The sequence below is a fragment of the Ornithorhynchus anatinus genome, chromosome X1 (genome assembly GCF_004115215.2).
Source record: "Ornithorhynchus anatinus isolate Pmale09 chromosome X1, mOrnAna1.pri.v4, whole genome shotgun sequence".
Classification (NCBI taxonomy): domain Eukaryota; kingdom Metazoa; phylum Chordata; class Mammalia; order Monotremata; family Ornithorhynchidae; genus Ornithorhynchus; species Ornithorhynchus anatinus.
The window spans coordinates 27,176,767-27,198,688 of NC_041749.1; the positions used below are offsets into that span (position 1 = coordinate 27,176,767).

Sequence of the window (21,922 nt, forward strand, 5' to 3'; positions counted from 1 at the left end):
TGAATGAATGAATGAATGCACGAATGCGTGCATGAATGCATGCATGAGTGCATGAATGAATAAATAAATGAATGAATGCGTGAATGAATGCATGCATGAATGAATGAATGCGTGCGTGCATGAATGAATGAGTGCATGAATGAATGCGTGCATGAATGAATGAATGTGTGAATGAATGCGTGAATGAATGAATGCCTGCATGAATGCATGAATGCGTGCGTGCATGAATGAATGAATGCATGAATGCGTGCATGAATGAATGAGTGCATGAGTGAATGCATGCCCGAGTGCATGAATGAATAAATGAATGAATGAATGTGTGCATGAATGCGTGAATGCATGAATGAAGGAATGAATGAATGAATGAAGGTGGAGGCCAACGGCTCGGCGGGCGGGCGGGCGGGCGGGCGGCCGCAGTGGCTTGTGGGGGGCGGACGCGGAGGATCCCGGATGTCAAGAGCGCGCGGGCGCGCGCGCGCGCGGCGGGGCGGGCTGACTTCCGGCGGGGCAGGCCGACTTCCGGCGAGGCGGGCCGACTTCCGGCGGGCCGGGCCGACTTCCGGTGTGGCTGAGGGCGCTGCCTGAGGCCCGGGCGGTCGAGCGGCTCGGCCTCCCTCCTCCGTCTCCATCTTCTCCGTCTCCATCTTCTCCGTCTCCATCTTCTCCTCCTCCGTCTCCTCCGTCTCCGTCTCCCTGAGGCTCCGGCATCGCGGCGGCGTCGCGGTAGGTGCGAGAAGGGCTCAGTGGCCACAGTCCGGGCCGGGGAGGCCGAGGTGGTGGGTTCGAATCCCGGCTCTGCCCCGCCTCAGCTGGGTGACTGTGGGCAAGTCGCTTCACTTGTCTGGGCCTCAGTTCCCTCATCTGGAAAATGGGGGTGAAATCTGTGAGCCTCCCGTGGGACCACCTCATTCGCCACTCTCTCCCCCAGCGCTTAGAACAGTGCTCTGCACAGAGTCAGCGCATAACAAACACCAACATTATTATTATTGTTATTATTATTATCATCTGTAAAATGGGGATGAAGACTGTGAGCCTCAGGTGGGACCACCTGATTCCCCTGTCTCTCCCTCAGCGCTTAGAACAGTGCTCTGCACAGAGTCAGCGCATAACAAACACCAACATTATTATTATTGTTATTATTATCATCTGTAAAATGGGGATGAAGACTGTGAGCCTCCCGTGGGACCACCTGATTCCCCTGTCTCTCCCCCAAGGCTTAGAACAGTGCTCTGCACAGAGTCAGCGCATAACAAACACCAACATTATTATTATTATTATTATTATTATTAGTCAAATGGGGATGAAATCTGCGAGCCTCACGTGGGACCACCCTATGACCTTGCATCTTCCCCAGCTTAGAACAGTGCCCTGCACACAGTAGGCGCTTAACAAATCCCAACATTGTTATTATTATTATCTGTCAAATGGGGATGAAATCTGTGAGCCTCCCGTGGGACCACCTGAGGATCCTGTATCTCCCCAGCGCTTAGAAGAGTCCTCTGCACAGAGTCAGCGCATAACAAACACCAACATTATTATTATTGTTATGATTATTATCTGTCAAATGGAAATGAAGACTGTGAGCCTCACCTGGGACAACCTGAGGACCCTGTATCTCCCCAGCGCTTAGAAGAGTGCTCTGGACAGAGTAAGCACATAACAAACACCAACATTATTATTGTTATTATTATTATTATCTATCAAATGGGGATGAAATCTGTGAGCCTCGCGTGGGACAACCTGAGGACCCTGTATCTCCCCCAGCGCTTAGAAGAGTGCTCTGCACAGAGGAAGCGCATAACAAACACCAACATTATTATTATTGTTATTATTATTATCTGTAAAATGGCAATGAAGACTGAGCCTCACCTGGGACCACCTGATTCCCCAGTATCTCCCCCAGCGCTTAGAACAGTGCTCTGCACAGAGGAAGCGCTTAACAAATACCAACATTATTATTATTATTATTATCTGTAAAATGGGGATTAAATCTGCGAGCCTCACGTGGGACCACCTGATTCCCCAGTATCTCCCCCCAGCAATTAGAACAGTGCTCTGCACAGAGTAAGCACTTAACAGGTACCAACATTATTATTATCTGTAAAATGGAGATGAAGACTGAGCCTCCCGTGGGACAACCTGCTGACCCTGTATCTCCCCCAGCGCTTAAAACAATGCTCTGCACATAGTAAGCGCCTAACAAATACCAATATTATTATTATTAGGTGACAGGGCCCGGCCTGGCTGAGTGGGGCGGGCCGCCTCCCCCAGCGCTTAGAGAAGCAGCGTGGCTCCGCGGCAAGAGCCCGGGCTGGGGAGTCAGAGGTCACGGGTTCGAATCCCGGCTCCGCCACTTGTCAGCTGAGTGACTGTGGGCAAGTCACTTCACTTCTCCAGGCCTCAGCGACCTCACCTGACAGAGGGGGATGAAGTCTGCGAGCCCCGCGTGGAACAAACCGATTCCTCCCTCCTCCCAGCGCTTAGGACAGCGCTCGGCACATAGGGAGCGCTTAACAAATACCATCATCATTATTATTATCACTATTATTATTCGCAGACCCGGCGTCGGCTGAGGACTGACCGTTCATTTGGGTCAGAGCAGCGGAAGCTCGGCCTGTTCAGTCGTATTGATTGAGCGCCTACTATGTGCAGAGCACTGGACTGAGCGCTCGGGACGGACGATTGGGCAGCAGGGAGAGACCATCCCCGCCCAACGACGGACTCGCCGTCCAAACGCTGCTTCTTAATAGTAATGGCGGCGTCGGTTAAGCGCTTGCTGTGTGCCAAGCGCTGTTCTAAGCGCTGGGAGGATACAAGGTGATGAGGTGGTCCCACGTGGGGCTTCCGGTCTTCATCCCCATTTTCCAGAGGAGGTCACTGAGGCACTGAGAAGGGAAGTGACTGGCCCAAAGTCACCCAGCGGACAAGGGGCGGGGCCGGGATTCGAACCCGTGACCTCTGACTCCCGAGCCTGGGCTCTTTCCACCGAGCCACAGTGTATTCGTCTGTGATTCTGTTTAGCTTGGTGAAACGTTAGTATTATTAGTGGAAGCAGTGTGGACCTCAGCATTGTACATATTTGTATATGTTATTTATTACTCTATTTTGTTGATGATGTGTATTTATGATTCTATTTATCTGGGTGAAATAATATTATTATTAGTGGAAGCAGCGTGGACCTCAGCCCTGTGCATATTTGTATATGTTATTTATTACTCTATTTTGTTAATGATGTGTATTTATGATTCTATTTATCTGGGTGAAATATTAATATTATTATTATTAGTGGGAGCAGCGTGGACCTCAGCCCTGTGCATATTTGTATATGTTATTTATTACTCTATTTTGTTAATGATGTGTATTTATGATTCTCTTTATCTGGATGAAATATTAATATTATTATTAGTGGAAGCAGCGTGGACCTCAGCCCTGTGCATATTCGTATGTGTTATTTATTACTTTATTTATTTTGTTAATGATGTGTATGATTCTCTTTATCTGGGTGAAATATTAACATTATTACTATTAGTGGAAGCAGCGTGGACCTCAGCCCTGGGCATATTTGTATATGTTATTTATTACTCTATTTATTTTGTTAATGATGTGTATTTATCTATGATTCTATTTATCTGTGTGAAATATTAGTATTAGTGAGCCCGTCGTTGGGCAGGGATTGTCTCTATCTGTTGCTGAATTGTCCATTCCAAGCGCTTAGTACAGTGTCCCGCACATAGTAAGTGCTCAATAAATACTTTTGAATGAATAAATGAATTATTAGTGGAAGCAGCGTGGCCCTCAGCACTGTGCATATTTGTACATGTTATTTATTACTCTATTTTGTTAATGATGTATACATATCTGTGATTCTATTTATCTTGATGAAATCTCCGCCAGACTACTTGTTTTGTTTTTTTCTGTTTTGTTTTGCTGTCTGTCCCCCAGCACCGTTTAGACTGTGAGCCCGTCGTTGGGCAGAGATTGTCTCTACCTGTTGCCGAATTGCGCGTTCCAGGCGCTTAGTACAGTCCTCTGCACATAGTAAGCGCTCAATAAGTACTAATGAGTGAATGAATGGAAAGAACCCGGGCTTGGGAGTCAGAAGGACCTGGGTTCTAATCCCCGCTGTGCCAGCTGTGTGACTTTGGGCAAGTCACTTCGCTTCTCCGGGCTTCGGTTCTCTCATCCGGAAAATGGGGATTAAGACTGTGAGCTTCACGTGAGACAACCTGGTAACCTTCTATCGCAGCGCTTAGAACAGTGCTGGGCACGTAGTAAGCGCTTAACAACTACCATCATCATCATCAGAGCATGCTACTGAACGCTTAGGACCGTACAGAGAGACGGAGCTGGTAGATGTCTCTCCCCTCCCGCCCCGTAGACTGTAAACCCGTCACGGGCAGGAAACGTGTCCGCGTATTCTGTTGTATAAGCGCTTAGTACGGTGTTCTGCACATACTGAACGATCAGTAAATGCCACTGATTGATGGACCTGAATCCTGCCCTCGGGGAGTTTACAATCTCGTATTCCAAGGGGAGGGGAGAGCAGGTATTTAGTCTCTGTTTTACAGGTGAGGAAACGGGGTACAGAGGGGTTACATGACTTGTCCGTGATTCATTCATTCAGTCGGCTTTACTGAGCGCTTACTTTTTGCAGAGCACTGTACTAAGCACTTGGAATGTACAGTTCAGCAACAGACAGAGACCGTCCCTGCCCAGCAACGAGCTCACGGTCTAAAAGGGGGAGACAGACAACAAAACAAAACAAGTAGTTTGGCGGCAATATCATCAAGATAAATAGAATCACAGATTTATACACATCATGAACAAAATAGAGTAATAAATAATATATACAAAGGTGCACAAGGGCTGTGGGGAGGGGAAGAGGGAATGGGGAGGGGAGGAGGAGCAAAGGGAAAGGGAGGGCTCAGGCTGGGAAGGCCTCCTGGAGGAGGTGAGCTCTCAGTAGGGCTTTGAAGAGGGGAAGAGAGGTTAGTTTGGCGGAGGTGAGGAGGGAGGGCATTCCAGGACAGCGGGAGGACGTGGCCCAGGGGTCGACGGCGGGACGGGCACAAATGAGGGACCATAAGGAGGTTAAGCGGCGGAGGAGCGGACTGTTCCCACCCTGGACTAACTCCCAGTTCATCAATGGTATTTAGACTGTAGCCTGTAGCACGTTGAGGGCAGGAAATGTATATTGTAGTCTCCCAAGCACTTAGTACAGTGCTTTGCACCCAGTAAGCTCCGAATAAATACGATTGATTAATTGGGAAATTGGCTCAGTGGCCCTGTGTGTCGGACACCATACTAAGCACCGGGATGGATACAAGTAAATCAGGTGGGACACAGTCCCTGTCCCACGTGGAGCTCACGGTCTCAGTCCCCATTTTCCAGATGAGGTAACTGAGGCACAGAGAAGTGAAGCGACTTGCCCAAAGTCACACAGCAGTCAAGGGGCGGAGCCGGGAATAGAACCCATCACCTTCTGACTTTCAGGCCCGTCCTCTGTCCCCCTCCACCACGCTGCTTCTCCAGTTCCTGAGCACGGGGGTAGAATATCATTCAATAGTATTTTTTGAGCGCTTACTAGGTGCAGAGCACTGTACTAACTAAGCGCTTGGAATGGACAGTTCGGCAATGGATAGAGACAATCCCTACCCAGTGACGGACTCACAGTCGAGGCAGGGGAGAATGAGGAAGAAAGGGGCTGAGGACTAGAGTCTACAGCTGCCTAAGACTGAGATCATACCTTTTGGGTGACCACAGGCCCTAGGAGCATCCCGTGGTATCGGACCCACATCCAAGAAAGGTTGTGATTAGGTAGAATTAGGGGTAGCACAGCCCTCTTAAAAGCACGTAATGTTCTATAAACGGTTTATTAATAGAAAGCCCTAAGGATGACCGATGGCGTCGGTTTAAGTGGAGTATCCCTACATTAAATAGGTTTTTTTTTTATCCTCCTATCCCCCTCTCCCCTCAGCCCCCTTGCCGGAGAGCTCCGAGACCATGTCGGCTGCCGTCGTGGAAGCGATCGGCTCGACCCCCGCCGCGGGGTCGAACGATATTGGTCTGGAGGAGCCAAAGAAGATGACGAGAGAAGATTGGAGAAAGAAAAAGGAATTAGAAGAACAGAGGAAATTGGGAAACGCCCCCGCGGAAGTTGACGAAGAAGGAAAGTAAGTCTTCACTGGCGTGTGGGGGAACCGTTTGTGCCGTTTGCACAGCTCAGTGATTGGTTTCCATCCTTTTACTGGCTTGCACACGTACCAAGGCTCGCAGACAGCTGGCAATCCCGAAGGTTGGGCCCGTCGGGGCGAACACCCTGAGCCGTGGCGGACCCCAGGACGGCCAAGGAGTGAAATGGGGTGGGGAAAGATAGGTCGGGGGTCCAATAACCCTCATGTTTCCCAACGTGACGGCAGGTGTCCTCTAGTCCTGCGCGTTGAGGGGGTGTGGCCTGCACCACCCAAAGAGCACTACGAAGGTGTTGGTGCTCTTGAGTCCCACCACTGCCCCAAGCCGCTGGGTAAGGAGGGAGATTTAAGGATTAGTCGTCCTGGGCCCCGCACTCCCTGTAGAGATAGCAGCAGTAGCAGAATGTATTAGGCGCTTACCTTGTGCATTATTGCTAGCCTGTCTTCACTGTTCTTGGTAATAATAATGATAATATTTGTTAAGCACTTACTGGGTGTCTAACACTGTAGTCAGCACTGAGGTAGATGCAAGATAATCAGGTCCCACGTAGGGCTCACAGTCTAAGTGAGAGAGAGAACAGGTATTAGATCCCTATTTTGCAGATAAAGGAACTAAGGCACGGAAGTTAAGTGACTTACCCAAGGTCACCTGGCAGAAACCAAGTCTTCTGACCTCAGGGCCTTGCTCTTTCTACTAGACCACACTGCTGTGCGGTCTCGGTGTTACCAAAACTCCAGAAAGGGTATATTGGAGCTAGAAATTGTTCAGAAAAGATATTGCTGGGATTTGCTTGCCTTGACGTATGAGTGCAGTCTGTTTAAATCATAATGAAATGGTTGTTTCAACATCTGTTTTCAAGTAAATCTACATGAGAAAGTGTTAACTGGTGAGAAAGACCCAAGACTGATCATTTCTTTTGACCTCGTTACTGAGGGTGCAGAAAACCCATCTTCTGTCATTTTTTTTTCTTTTAGAGATATCAATCCTCACATTCCTCAGTACATCTCCTCCGTGCCATGGTATATAGATCCATCCAAAAGACCCACTTTAAAGCACCAGCGACCTCAACCAGAGAAGCAGAGAGAGTATAGTTCCTCTGGAGAGTGGTATAAGAGGGGTGTTAAAGAGGTATGTGAGCAACCATTCCTCTTAGAGGGGAAGTGACCGACTTTGGACACAGTGTTAGGTCGTATTTTTCTGTAGTGTATTGCTTGGAAATGAAAGGAAATAGATCTGAGATTTAATTTCAGTTCAAATAAAAAGCTTTTAAGATAGGTGTCACCATGATTTTCATCATTTCATGATTCAAAATGGCACTGCTCTATTTCCCGAGATCTCTACCTAATTCTGCTATCGTGTTCCATCTAAACGCGTAATGAAAAACTGTGTTAAGGCAGAACTGACTTTGCTCGGGATTTCACTCGCATTTCAGGTTCTTAATTTGTTTTTAATCCCAGCCTCCAAAATCTGAATCATTATTTTGACTGGAAGAGCTTTTAAGTGTACATTTTGAACACTTGCTATTGCTATAAAATAGGCAAACATAGAACTTAGTGGTACAAAGCATTGTGAAACATGCATTCCTCAATGCACAGTAGAATAGTTGCAAGTCGTAAAGATACTCGTGAAAGCACTGTCACTGGCTACCAGTCTTGAAGTTCCAATTGTACTTTTATTACGTTATCAAATCGCAACCAGTAATTCCATTTCTATGAATCGGACTTGAGGTAGACATAATTTAAGAAGACTCCAGGAAATTTTCCCCTTCCAAGAAAATGGATATCACTTTCTTTTAGCACTTGTTGGCCCTTTTTTAAACTGTAAGAAACAAGTCTCTTCTGTTTCATAATGCATCCTGCAGTTCTTGAAAAACAAACAAAACTAACAAAAACTATTTCTGGGTTATTTAGATTAATTGAAACAGTTTCTTAATGTGATTGGATTTTTAGAATATCGTTACTACCAAATACCGCAAAGGAGCTTGTGAAAATTGTGGGGCTCTGACACACAAAAAGAAGGACTGCTTTGAGGTAAGTGTTTTGGAAACCTTTTCTAGGATGCCGAACTCTTTCTTGTCCTCTCTCTCTCCTCTTTAGTACCTTGGGGTAAATATGTCAAAATTTCCTCCTTGAGTGTCCTAAAAATATATTCATCATGTGTGTAAACATTCTTGGTGGGAGGGGTGAGAGAAAATGGATATTGAGCATAATACAAAAGGCTTCGTTGATTGTTTCCCATGTTTTCATTCCACTTCTGTAAAACATTTTTCAAAAAAGTTTTGTGAGCTCATTTGAAACATGTGATGGTTTTCAGCGGCCCAGGAGAGTTGGAGCGAAATTTACAGGAACTAATATTGCCCCTGATGAACACGTCCAGCCTCAGTTGACATTTGATTATGACGGGAAGAGGGATCGTTGGAATGGCTACAACTCAGAGGAGCACATGAAGATTGTAGAAGAATATTCCAAAGTTGATCTGGTGAGTAAACAACTAGTTTTCCTTTAATGCTAGACCAGTCAGTCAACAGTATTTTGTATTAATGCTTACTGTCTGCAGACCATGGTACTAAGCTCTGGGGAGAGTACAGCACGACAGAGTTGATAGACACATTCCCTGCCCACAAGGAGCTTACAGTCTAGGGGGGAGGCAGACATTAATATAAATAAATTACAGGTAAGTGCTGTGGGGCTGAGAGTGAGGTGGATATCAAGTACTTAAAGGACACAGGTGCACATGCTTAGGCAACACAGAAGAGAATTGGAAGTAGGGGAAAGGGGGCTTAATCGGGAAGGGTGTCTTGGAGATGTGATTTTGATACAGCTTTGAAGATGTAGAGTGTAGCGATCTGTCGAATGCGAAGGGAGAGGGAGTTCCACGCCAGAGAGAAGGACGTAAGCAAAGGGTAGGCGTTTGAGACAGATGAGATCAAAGTACAGTGAGTAAGTTGGCAATAGAGGAGCTAAGCGTGCGGACTGGGTAGTAAAATCAGCGAGGTGAGGTAGGAGGAGCCAAGCTGATTTGAGTGGTTTAAAGCCAATGGAGAGGAGTTTCTATTTGCAAAGGTGGATGGGCAACCACTAGAAGTTCCTAAGGAGTGGGGAAACAGGGACTAAACAGTTTTTTTTTTTAGAAGAATGAACCAGGCAGCATAGCGAAGTAAGGACTGGAGGACGGAGAGGCAGGGAGATCAGTAAGGAGGCTGATGCAGAGTAGGTAGACTAGGATACGTGAGTTAGCAATGTGGATGGAGAGGAAAGGGGGGATTTTAGCGATGTTGGGAAGGAAGAACCTACAGGATTTAGTGACCCACTGAATATGCGAGTCGAGAGGTTACAGGCAAGTGAGATAGGGAAGGTGGTGGTGTTATGCACAGTTATGGGAAAGACAGAGAGACAGGGTTTGGTTGGAAAATACGGGGTCTATTTTGGACATGTTCAGTGTGAAGTGTCGACAGGACATCTACGAAGAGATGTCCTGAAAGCAGGAGGAAATACCAGACTGTATTAAAGAAGAGAGGTGGCGTGGCCTTCTGGATAGAGCATGGCCCTGGGAGTCCGAAGGACCTGGCTTCGAATCCCAGCTCCACCACTTGCTTTCTGTGTGACCTTGGACAAGTCACAACTTCTCTGTGTCTCAGTTACCTTATCTGTAAAACGGGGATTAAGATCGTGAGTCCCATGTGGGGCAGGGACTGTGTCCAACGTAATTAGCTGGAATCTACCTCAGCGCTTCGTACAGTGTCCCTCACATAGTTAAGCCCTTTACAGGTACCGAGAGAGAGATCACAGAGAGGGACCGGCGCTGGAAACGAAGATATGGGAATCATCAGCATAGAGATGATAGTTGAAGCCACGAGGGCGAGCGTGGATGGAGAGTAGAAGAGGACCCAAAACTGAGTCTAAAGGGGCTTCCACAGTTAGAGGGCAGAGGCAGAGGAGGAGCCTGTGAAAGAGACTGAGAAAGAGTGGTCAGAGAGACAGAATCAAGAAAGGATAGAGTGAGTGCCAAGCTTGGATAATATTTCTAGAAGAGCCATAAATGTCTAATGTTTCATAGTAAAGTGCTCTGCACACAGTAAGTGCTCAATAAAAACGATTAATTGATAGGAGAAAGGGGTGGTCCACAGCATCAGGCAACTGAGCGGTCGAGGAGGATTAGGATGGAGTAGACGTTATTGGATTTGTCAAGAAAGTCATCGGTGACTTTAGAGAGGGCAGCTTGAGTGGAGTGAAGGAAGCAGGTGCCAGATTGGAGGGGGTCAAACAGAGAATTGAAGGAGAGGAAGTGGAGGTGTAGCGGGTGTAGACTAGAAATCAATCGGTGGTGTATATTGAGCACTTAACTGTGTGCAGAGCACTAATACCAAGCACTTGGGAGAGTACAGTATAAGAGCAGAAACTCTTTCCTACCTAAAATTGTGAAGTATCTTAATTTTAAAAGCAAGAGAGCTCTATTTATTAATGAAGTATGTATCTAAAGGTTAAAGTGAGCCACCCATTCTTTCTCAAGGTAGATGTAATTTTTTCCTGTTTTTTATAGGCGAAACGCACTCTAAAGGCCCAGAAGCTTCAGGAGGAATTGGCATCAGGGAAATTGATGGAACAGGCGGTAAGTAACCAAATGTACCTGCTTCCCTCTACGTATCGGCAGAAATGAGAATTTTAATATATTGCCAACTTTCCGTCTTAAAGCCCCTACCATTTAGATTTCTTAAAGTTGCTGAAATTGTAGTCGTGTAGAAAGTATTCCTGTCTTCTATAGAGCCGGGCCTGAAACTTGGCCTTGCTTTGCAGGAGGAGTCCAGGTATCGGAGTGTGAGTCCTTACTCTTCACACTGTATTTTTACATGGGCAGCTATTAAATCCAAACCAAGTGTATTTGATAGCATCTATAGGTTTTTTGGGACACTCCTATTGCCACCCCAGAGTAAAATCACATATTGAGAGCTCACCTCCTCTAGGAGGCCTTCCCAGATTGAGCCCCCCCTTTCCCTCTACCCCCCACCCTCTGCTCTTCCCCCTTCCCCTCAGCACTGTGCACATTTGTATATATTATTTATTAACCCATTTATTTTGTTAATGAGGTGTGTATCTCCTTGATTCTATTTATCTAGATGATGTTGTCTTGTTTTGTTCTGTTCTATTTTTTACTTCGCTGTCTGTCCCCACCATTTAGACTTTGAGCCCGTCATTGGGCAGGGATGGTCTCTATTTGTTGCCAAATTATACATTCCAAGCGCTTAGTACAGTACTCTGCACATAGTAAGCACTCACTAAATACTATTGAATGAATGAATGAATTTATTCATTCATCAGTTAATCAGTCAGTGGTATTTATTGAGCCCATTCTGACCGCCAGGAAGAGTGCTTTAGAGCAGGAGACACGTTCCCAGCCTTCTAGGAACTCATAGCCTAATTGATTGAATCTTTAAAATGCCCGAGAGTTTCCCACAAACACAGACCTCTTGTTGATTTAGGGCCACTTAAAGAATCGTAGGTGAGTAAATGAGGGCCCTCCCTCTGGACCACACCATCATTTTCCCACACCTCATCCCTGGCCCCTTCATCGTCGTGCCTGGCTAATGTAAAAAATGTGGCTGTTCTGCCTTAAACCTTCTTTCTCCCTCCCCTTTTACCTAGTACTCAGTCTTTCAACATGGGGTGGATTTTTCTCAGCAGTCTAAAGCCAGGGGGAATGGCTCCAGTTGAGTTGTGGGAAACTGGAAGGGTACAGAAAGTGGCATGGATTTCTCCAGCAGTTGAACCCCAGCTCACTGAATCCAGGCTAATACAAATTGCCAAGAATATAGGGGAAGAAGAGATGATGGTTAGATGAACTGTAGAAGAACTTACTATGATTTTGGAGCCAGTGGCATCCAAGAGCAGGAAAAGCGTTTCTTTGCTCCGGGACAGAATTGTTAACATATCACTTAGTCACTAAACCTATTGCCCTTGTTCATAATAATAATAATGTTGGTATTTGTTAAGCGCTTACTATGTGCCGAGCACTGATCTAAGCACTGGGGTAAATACAGGGTAATCAGGTTGTCCCACGCTCACATTCTTAATCCCCGTTTTACAGATGAGGTAACTGAGGCACCGAGAAGTGAAGTGACTTGCCCACAGTCACACAGCTGACAGGTGGCGGAGCCGGGATTAGAACCCACGGCCTCTGACTCCTAAGCCCAGGCTCTTTCCAGGGAGGAAAATTCCCTGAAAACAATTAAACAACTTTTGGAGTTCAGTTAATCGAATTTATTGAGCACATACTGAGTGGAGGACCCTACTAAGCACTTGGGAGAGTACAACACAGTGATATAGCAGACACGTTCCCTGCCTACTGGCAATTATCTAAACACCTAGGTTTCTTAAACATTGAAGAAAAATTATTCTTAAAAATGTTTATACTTACACGCCATAGTTACTGCTGGGGGTTTTTCCTTGCCTCCTTTTAAATAGCTCACGGAATTTTCCACCCTTCCAATTATCCCAGTTATGCTTGTTCTCCAATAATTCCAATCAGCAAAATTTTCCTTGAAAATTTCCTTTTTGTCCACTAGGTGGTGGAACACACTTGCAAGTTACTGTCTGTAATTGATTTAATTTTTTAACGAGAAATGAAGACTTGTATATAGTTTTATTATCGTATTTATTTTGTTAATGAAATGTACATCCCCTTGATTCTATTTATTGCTATTGTTTTTGTCTGTCTCCCCCGATTAGACTGTAAGCCCATCAGTGGGCAGGGATTGTCTCTATCTGTTGCCGAATTGTCCGTTCCAAGCGCTTAGTACAGTGCTCTGCACACAGTAAGCGCTCAATAAATACTACTGAATGAATGAATGAGTGAAAGACTGTCCGGCTTATTTTAGATTTTCTCTACATTGTTATTAAAGATGCTTTTAAAACAGTGTTGCAAATGTTAGCATTCCAGGATTTTACCGACACTGAGATAAATGCATAAGGATGTATATCTTTGCTGAGATTGAAGCTCTTGTGTTATAGAAATTTTTAATACTGGGAATTTGGATGGCATGGCAATCTGCTTCTGGTTCTTTTCCCTTCATGCAGAATTCTCCAAAGCACCAGTGGGGAGAAGAGGAGCCAAATTCCCAAATGGTAGGAATGTTTTCTTAAAAAATAGCATCATGAAACCAATAAGGAGACTATTTTAAATTCATTGAATGTTTTGTTTTTTGTAGTTTAGTAGTGGGATATGGGATATTGTCTGTTACCCTTATCACCTGTAGTTGAGAGAACATTAATCGTTAGCATTTTTTTTCCTGAAAAAATTGTTCTTCCCTCCCACAGAATTCAGATATCTTGATAAAACTAACAGAAATCAGATGTACAAGTCAGATGCACTGATTGATCTTAAAATAGAGTTCTAACCGTTTCGTACTTCCTCTTCATTTCAGGAAAGAGATCGTAACAGTGAGGATGAAGATGAAGACAAATACGCAGATGATATTGACATGCCTGGGCAAAATTTTGATTCCAAAAGAAGAATTACAGTCAGGAATCTCAGAATTCGAGAAGATATTGCTAAAGTAAGCCAGGGCAGAAAAAAGGAGCTTTCCTCTGTTAGGAAACCAAATCTCCTGTAGCATACCAAGTTCAGTTCCCGTATGATATAGAAGTCAAAGCCGTCCCGTGCGCCCTCAATACCTCTTGTCCCTTGAAAATCCTTCCATTTCCCCCACTCCTCTTTTCTTTGCCTTAATTGCCATCCGCCTTTCGCATCAAGCCCTCTGACCATTCCCGTAATGTGCTCTTGCTAGCGGTGTTAATCTTGTCTTGTGGGCGCGTTTTCCTTTTTTGTCTTTTTAGTACTTGAGGAACTTAGATCCAAATTCTGCCTACTACGATCCGAAGACGAGAGCCATGAGGGAAAACCCGTATGCCAATGCAGGAAAAAATCCAGATGAGTACGTTTAAAACTGAGGTCTTCTAGGGATTTTAAGGTGGGAGAGCATTTAGCAATGAGGATGAAGTGACAGATCCTTACTTAAAGCCATTATCGTGGCAGGGAAGTAGTAGGCAGCTTTTAAGAAATCAGTCTTAAAGAAATATGTTTTCTCCTTTTGTAGAGTGAGTTATGCAGGAGACAATTTTGTTCGGTACACCGGAGATACGATTTCAATGGCACAGACACAATGTAAGTGTTTTCTCAATTAAGTTTGGCTTAAGAGAAAGGGTGTTTTTCAAGGCATAACTTTTGAGAAAAACAGTATGAGCCATGTTTTCTTTAATGATTATGGGAAGAGTGAAGCTTCCATTGAAGGTAAAACAAATTAGGAACCTTCAGCTTGCAAAGACCCAAGACGGTGAGAGACTACCACTGAAACTTGGAATGGCATGAATGGTATGAACTGGACAGAGGTAAAGTTACTGTTCAATTCCCACAATACCAAACTAGGGGGGTCATTTGTTGCAGGTGGTTAGTGGGTTGTAAAAGTAATAGCGGAGGCATAAAATGTCAGTATATTTTTAAAAAGCTTTAGATATAGTCCATAATGACTTATTTGAGAGTATACTGATGTCAAGAAACGAGTGGTTCCTTTTGAGCAAAAGTTGCATGAAGAATGAGACAAGGAGACAAAAACAAAAACAGCTCTAAGCACTGCAGCACCAGGTATGCAACAAGAGAAGCTTCTTCTGCCTACAGTTTGGTTGGAAGTGTGGGTCCCACATTGGCCTCTTCTACCATTCATGCCCTAGAAGGTGAATTTTATCGTCAGTGGTGCCTTCTTCAAGTGCGATGGACAGCTGTGTAATTAGAGGGAAAATATAGGCTGGACAGAAAGCACATTTTCAATCCTAAAGATTGGATGTCAGGGTAGTTTTCACCTTTCAGTGCCACTGTGAGGGGTAGAATGCCTCGCTGCTGTTGTCTGACGCAGTGAAACACTGCTTGTCTTCTTGTTCTGTTCCTAGTGTTTGCCTGGGAGGCGTATGACAAGGGATCTGAAGTGCATCTCCAGGCGGATCCTACAAAACTAGAGCTGCTGTACAAATCGTTCAAAGTCAAGAAAGAAGATTTCAAAGAACAGCAGAAAGAAAGCATCCTAGAGAAGGTAACTTTGGCCTAAAAAAGAAAAGCTCTGACTTAAACTGATGACTTAATTGCGATTTGACTGAAAGCTGTGTGTCTCACTCCACTAAAGCAAGGCAACATTTTTTTTTTCTGTAGTACGGAGGGCAGGAGCATCTGGATGCCCCTCCTACCGAGTTGCTGCTGGCGCAAACCGAAGACTATGTGGAGTATTCTAGGCATGGAACAGTTATCAAAGGGCAAGAGCGAGCTATTGCCTGCTCTAAATATGAAGAGGATGTGAAGATCAATAATCATACAGTAAGCCACTAGAAGGTACCAACGGGAAATAGCTACCCTGAACTCTTGGGTGACTTTAGCATTAGGTTGTACTCTGTTGATCGATAGAACCTTAAAAATGTTAGCTGCCTTCATTAGCTAGGCTTCCCCAGTAGTTATTAAAATGGGCCCTTTTAATAGACCCCTCATAAGCAAGTTGAAAATGTAATCTGTAAATACCTCCCAGATTGGAGGTATAAAAGTTAGTCATTGGGTGGTATGAATTGGTCGGGAGCACTGATTTTTTGCCACCACCCCGTCCACAATTTACACTCTTCGTCTTCACTTTTACCTGAGTTCACGTTTGACTTTTTCCCATTCGAGGCAGGTCCCACCACCGACGGTCGCTTCCTTGCCTACTCTGGGCTACCCTGACGCGGCCAGTAAGCAGCTGCTCCGAATGTTTCTGTTTTGCAGTGTATCTGGGGTTCGTATTGGAAGGAAGGCAGATGGGGATACAAGTGCTGTCACTCTTTCGTCAAGTACTCCTACTGCACTGGCGAGGCTGGGAAGGAAATTGCTGTAAGTGCCGCGTAGGTAATGGTCAGTGTTTGTTAGGTATTGCTTTGTTTGTTAAAGAATACACTTGCCTTGAATGGACCCCGAAAGAAACCTCTCTGTTCTTAGACTTCCAATTAGGCTTTTGCCTCTCCGGTGATATTTAGCCACTCTGACATTTGCAGAACACTGATTTTTCTCTTTTGATTACTAGAATGCAGATACCTGTATTCCGGATGAAGAGGCCACAGAGGAAGAACAAACAAATAAGCCCAAAACACTAGTGGAGGTAGGGGAATTTGTATTTTGCTCACGCGGTAGTCTAATCTCCAGGATTTCCGTTCATGACTTCCCCATTTCCTGAGGCTCTACTCGGGGATTTAGCACCTATCACCGGTCAGTATCGTTTATTCATTCTCCCCCTCTCAGATGCACCAAGAAAAACAGAAAGAGGAGAAGAAGAAGAAGAAGAAAAAGCACAAGAGGAGTAGTTCAGACAGTGATGGTGAAGAAAAGAAAAAGCATGAGAAACTGAAAAAGGTACGGCATGAACCTGTCCTGACTTCCTGGACCTTTCTCTGTCACTGTTGAGGAGAGGCTTCCTTGAGCCCTGGCATGTAGGATGCCCCCTCCGCCCCCTTTCATTGGGATTGTAGACATATCTGACGGAGCACTAGGGCAGAGAAGAAGGTAGAGGAAGAAAGGAAGAGGAGAGAGACAGAGGCCCTCACCGGTAGGTACTTGTCTTCCTCCGCTGCTGCTCCCGGATCCCATCAGGTGCCAAGGCCGGGCACACACCTGACGAAAAGCAGCCTTTTCTCCCGTCCTTGGCAGGGAGCCGGCAGAAGCAGCAAGGCCTTTCAGCCGTGGCTGCCCTGGAAATGGCCCGCCACTGAAGCTTTGATTTCTTAACCAGGAGCGCCAGCCCCCGGAGCTGCCTGGGTGGGAGGCAAGGTGGGCAATTGGGCCCCATTGGGGGGCCGGAGGAACCGCTTGTCCCCAGCTCCTGTGAAGACCATAAAGCTGGGGCAGCGATGGTATCGTCTTCCGCCGCCACTGAACTCATTCGGTCCAGGCGGGAGCCACATCCCCTCCCTGGTGGGCCAACCACCGGCCGCGATTCGCTGGCCCGTTTTGGCGTCGCTGCTGCCGGCAACTGTGCCCAGCTCACCCCAGAGGGTGCTTAGTAGAGTACCCTCTATATAGGTGCCGATAAGGACTACTGATTGTTTGATTGGGAAGGCTGACTCTCAGAGATCTCCGGGCTGGGGATTGCTTCTCTTTGACACAGGGCAAGGAGGGAAGCCACCAGTTGGCTCTACCTGACACCTTTCTGCTATTAAGAGGATAGGACAACCTACGCCAAAATACGGGGGCGGGCGGTGAAGCTAATGATGTCGCCCCATGATGCCGAGTCCCCGGGGTCCACAGGTGCCTATGCTCGCCTCAGACATTTTAATGGGCCTGAGCAGCATTTGCAATGAGATATATTAAAGCAGCACGACGGCAAAGGCAGGTTTTCCCTTTCCGCAAGAGGCAGGCGGGGCTGTGGGTGAGATTTCTGTCATCACTAGAGAGAGAGAGAAAACTTTTACCGAACTGGCCTGGAGGAAGGGAGTTGAGAAGGTTAAAAGGATCAAGCTCCCGAAGCTGGTCATGCCAAAAGCTGGAGCTTAAGCCAAATCAGCCGAACCGAGGGGAAGTAGAGAAAGAATTGGTGTGTTGGGGAGGGATTGGGCAAGGGGCCGAGAAGAGGGAACCCCTGAGTGGTCTTGGAAAGCTGAGAACAGGGTTCTCAGGCATAAAGTAGACCGAACAGAGCCGAAAGGGAGTGAAAAGCGTTCCCCGGGTATGTCTGAAAATGAATCCTCTACTTATTTTAACTTTAATCTTCTGCTGTACCCAATACTGTACCCATCCTTCGAGGTAATCTTAGAGGTCCGGCGTATCTCTTTCCCCGCAGGCATTAAATGCGGAAGAGGCCCGGCTTCTCCAGGTTAAGGAGATCATGCAGTTAGATGAGAGGAAGCGGCCTTATAACAGCACGTTTGAAGCCCGAGAGCCCACGGAAGAGGAAATGGAAGCTTACAGAATGAAACGACAGCGTCCAGATGATCCGATGGCCTCCTTCCTGGGACAGTAAAGGCAGAATTTGGAAGGAGATCTGGGAACCACAATTGAAAAGCTTTTTGTCATCTGCACTTCCCCTTGTATTGGTGTTGGTTAGATACACTTTCTGAAGTACCGGCGCTTTTAGATCTGGTAAATATATAAAATGGGAAATGTGGCTCTTTATGATAAACTTGCTACAGCTTTTACTTGTCTGTGGGTCCAGAGTTCCCCAGTAAACATTTTATAGCTTGTCAATATCGGATTGTTATTTCCTTTTTTTAAGTCTCCTGAAGAAAGTTCTCTGGTTTCTTTTTTTCCCAGATGGACATTGTTTGGGTGATTCGAGCATTCCTCCACCCCATGTTGCCGTGGTTCTTTTTTAGCTGAAGCCATTTTAGGCAAAGCATCTCTAGAGAGTAACCAAAGTACTGGAAATGTGTTTTTTTAAATTTTGGTGTTTTTTTTTAAAATCAAGCTCAGAGAAAAGCAGTGAGAAATCTGAGGATTGTTTTCAAAATGACTTATTTTTCACTAGTTCTGGGAATAGAAGTGTTGTGGCGGGCCTGGGAGTCAGAAGGACGTGGGTTCTAATCCCAGCTCTGCCCACTTACCTGCTGCGTGACCTTGAGCAACCACTTAAGTTCTCTGGGCCTCAGTTACCTAGTTGGTAAAATGAGAATTAAGACTGTGAACCCCATGTGAGACATGGACTGTGTCCAGCCTGATTAGCTCGTACCTATTTCAACGTTTAGTAGAGTGCCTGGCACGTAATAAGCGCTTAACAGATACCATAAAAAGATAGCATTGGTTTCCCTGTATTTTAGAAACAAACAGAAACTTGTCAATGCCCTTCACTGACTATTTCAGGACAGAACCCTAGTGAGATGCCTGCAGAGTCTCTCTAGAAGCAGCATGGCTCAGTGGAAAGAGCCCGGGCTTGGGAGTCAGAGGTCATGGATTTGAATCCCGGCTCGGCCACTTGTCAGCTGTGTGACTGTGGGCAAGTCACTTCACTTCTCTGGACCTCAATGACTTCATCTGCAAAATGGGGATGAAGGATGTGAGCCTCACATGGGACAACCTGATTACCCTGTATGTCCCCCAGCGCTTAGAACAGTGCTCTGCACATAGTAAGCGCTTAACAAATACCAACATTATTATTAGAGAAGCAGCGTGGCTCAGTGGAAAGAGCCCGGGCTTGGGAGTCGTAGGTCATGGGTTCGAATCCCGGCTCTGCCACTTGTCAGCTGGGTGACTGTGGGCAAGTCACTTCACTTCTCTGTGCCTCATTTCCCTCATCTGTAAAATGGGGGTGAAGACTGTGAGCCTCACATGGGACAACCTGATGATCCTGTATCTATCCCAGGGCTTAGAACAGTGCTCTGCACAGTGTAAGCACTCAATAAATATCAACATAATAATAGTTGACCTACATCTCTGGACCAAAATTTCCACCTTAGCAGTCAAAGCAGAATCTGATGGCATCCTGGCTGTAGGATCATCTGCTTGAAAAACTTGCTTCCTAGTTTTCAGAGATGATGCTTGTGGTGATATGTAGTCAGTTTATAAATGCAGTCATGCGAGTTTTGGGCAACTCTTAAGAAATGAATTATATCAAATCCAAATGACCTGTAGGTGTCACTTTCTGTGCAGCTTGTTGCTATTAATCTGTGGTATTTATTGAGCTCTTTCTGGGTGTAGGGTACTAAGCACATGGGTGAGTACTGTACAAGAAAATTGGTAAAAAAAAAAAAAAACATTCTCGGGAAGAATGTGCCCATAGGGAACACACAGTCTAGAGGAAGACCTTGCGATCTACTGTCAAACATAATTTAAATTCAGCTGCCTCCAAAGTCTATTAAAAAAAACCCTATGTTGCTGAACGAACTTAAGGTCTCTATCAGAGGTGGAAGTTCCTGAAACAATCAGTACCCGTGAGCCTCTTTGTGCAACAATACAGCTTCAGTCAATCATATTTAATTGAGCACTTACTGTGTGCAGAGCACTCTACTAAGCACTTGGGATATATAACAGACACATTCCTTGCCCACAAGAAGCTTATAGTCTAGAGGGGCAGAAGCGGTGAGGGTGGGACCTAAGAAAAGTGCAGCCAAAGTCTTAGGTGGGAGTAGAAGAATGGAGCACTGTCATCGGACAAGGATCGGTGAGCTTAAATCACTAAGAAGAATTTGAAGCGAAAGTTCACAATGTCTGATATGATCATGTTGATTATGAAGTGACCAGCTGTAGTTTTTACAGGTCCAATATGTGCATATTTTTTTTCCTTGACATTCAGGAAAAATTGTGAGGAAAGAAATATCTGAAATGTTTCTTTTGGCATGCTCACTTAAAAATCAGAGTAGAGTGCTCTGCACCCAAACATTGCTCAGTAAATACCGATGATGGATTTTCAAAAAACTTGATCATGACCTAGTTAGCATGGCCACAAGATACCTGTTTTGAACACTGAAGAAAATAAAGAAGTATCTGAAAGTATTCCCTTGAAATACGAGCAGTTTGTATGTATTTGGGCTGCCCTTTTAGACTTGAAAAATGTTAGGCTAAGTTCACTTATGGGTGCATATGTGGTTGAAGCAGCCAAATGCACGACTCAGCCCAGGCCTGACCACACATCGTGTCCTAGATCGTCGTATTGTATCTGTCGTTTACGAGGCCTGGCTCTGTTTTGGCTTTTGTCTCATCAGGATCCTCTCAGAGCCTCCGGTCAGAAAAAAAAAATCGCACTTTTCCTGTTTGCAAGGCACTGAGCTAGTCTGCTGCAGTTTTCTTCAGCCGAGAGGCCATGTTATCTGAGAACGTTTTGAGGCGTGCTTTGAATTTGCACTTTAAAAGTGCAGTAATGTCCACCCCATTGGCGGTTGCTACATTTAAACTTTCTAACCCAGCAGTCCTACGTAGTTTATGGATTAACAGTAAGCCCAAATGAGGTTTCCTGAATCATTTTCTAAATCAAGTGCTTAGTACAGTGCTCCGCACACAGTAAGTGCTCAATATATACTTTGGAAGGATTGATTGGAAGCCCCACAATCCTTTTTTGGGTTGTTTTCTGTCTTGGATGAGTTTCTGTGTAACTGCAGTAAAATGGGACTTCATGCACACTTGCTCGCCCTAATTGTGCAAAATCCTTGGCCTCAAACCTAGCTGGATCCTTCTGTGCCGCTTTTCCTTATGAAAATTTAATGTAATGCAACTACCTGGTTCTCAAATGCCCTCAGCCAGGCCGAAGCTGTTCCAGCCCCAACGCTGGCGGATTGCCCGTCTGAATTAAAAGGAAGGATTTCCTCGAACGGCAGCACGATACCCAGTTTAACTCCTAGATGGGATGATGTAGCTACTTATGCTTCAACACCCTAACCGAGAAAGAGCTAACACTCAATCCTGGCCACTCCCTCAGTACGACCCTTCATCTTAACAATTAAGGTACTTGTTTATTGCTTACAGTGTGCCAAACATTGGGGTAGATACAAGTTAAATCAGGTCGGACACAGTCCCTGTCCCACATGGGGCTCACGCTCTTATCCCCATTTTACACATGGGGGAACTGAGGCACAGACAACTGAAGTGATTTGCCTAAATTCACCCAGCAGACATGATGGAGTCGGAATTAGAACCCAGGTCCTTCTGACTCTGAAGCCTGTGCTCTAACCACCAAGCCACGATGCTTCTCTGCGTATCCTTATCATCTAGCCATTTTGGCAACTGATCCTTGACTGTTCCCTGGGCTCCT

General features: G+C 45.6%; 1 protein-coding gene across 1 annotated transcript; it reads left to right on the forward strand.

Moving 5' to 3' along the window:
* The first annotated feature begins 550 nt into the window (after positions 1 to 550).
* Positions 551 to 18,431, forward strand: SLU7 (SLU7 homolog, splicing factor). Its single transcript, XM_029051824.2, has 16 exons — positions 551 to 723; positions 5,978 to 6,173; positions 7,167 to 7,320; positions 8,142 to 8,222; positions 8,506 to 8,670; positions 10,732 to 10,800; positions 13,263 to 13,310; positions 13,610 to 13,741; positions 14,022 to 14,119; positions 14,282 to 14,349; positions 15,129 to 15,268; positions 15,385 to 15,546; positions 15,982 to 16,086; positions 16,277 to 16,351; positions 16,492 to 16,602; positions 18,026 to 18,431. Exons 2-16 carry the CDS (start codon positions 6,004 to 6,006, stop codon positions 18,203 to 18,205), a joined length of 1,758 nt encoding a protein of 585 aa, XP_028907657.1. The 5' UTR covers positions 551 to 723; positions 5,978 to 6,003; the 3' UTR covers positions 18,206 to 18,431.
* Positions 18,432 to 21,922: the final 3,491 nt, after the last annotated feature.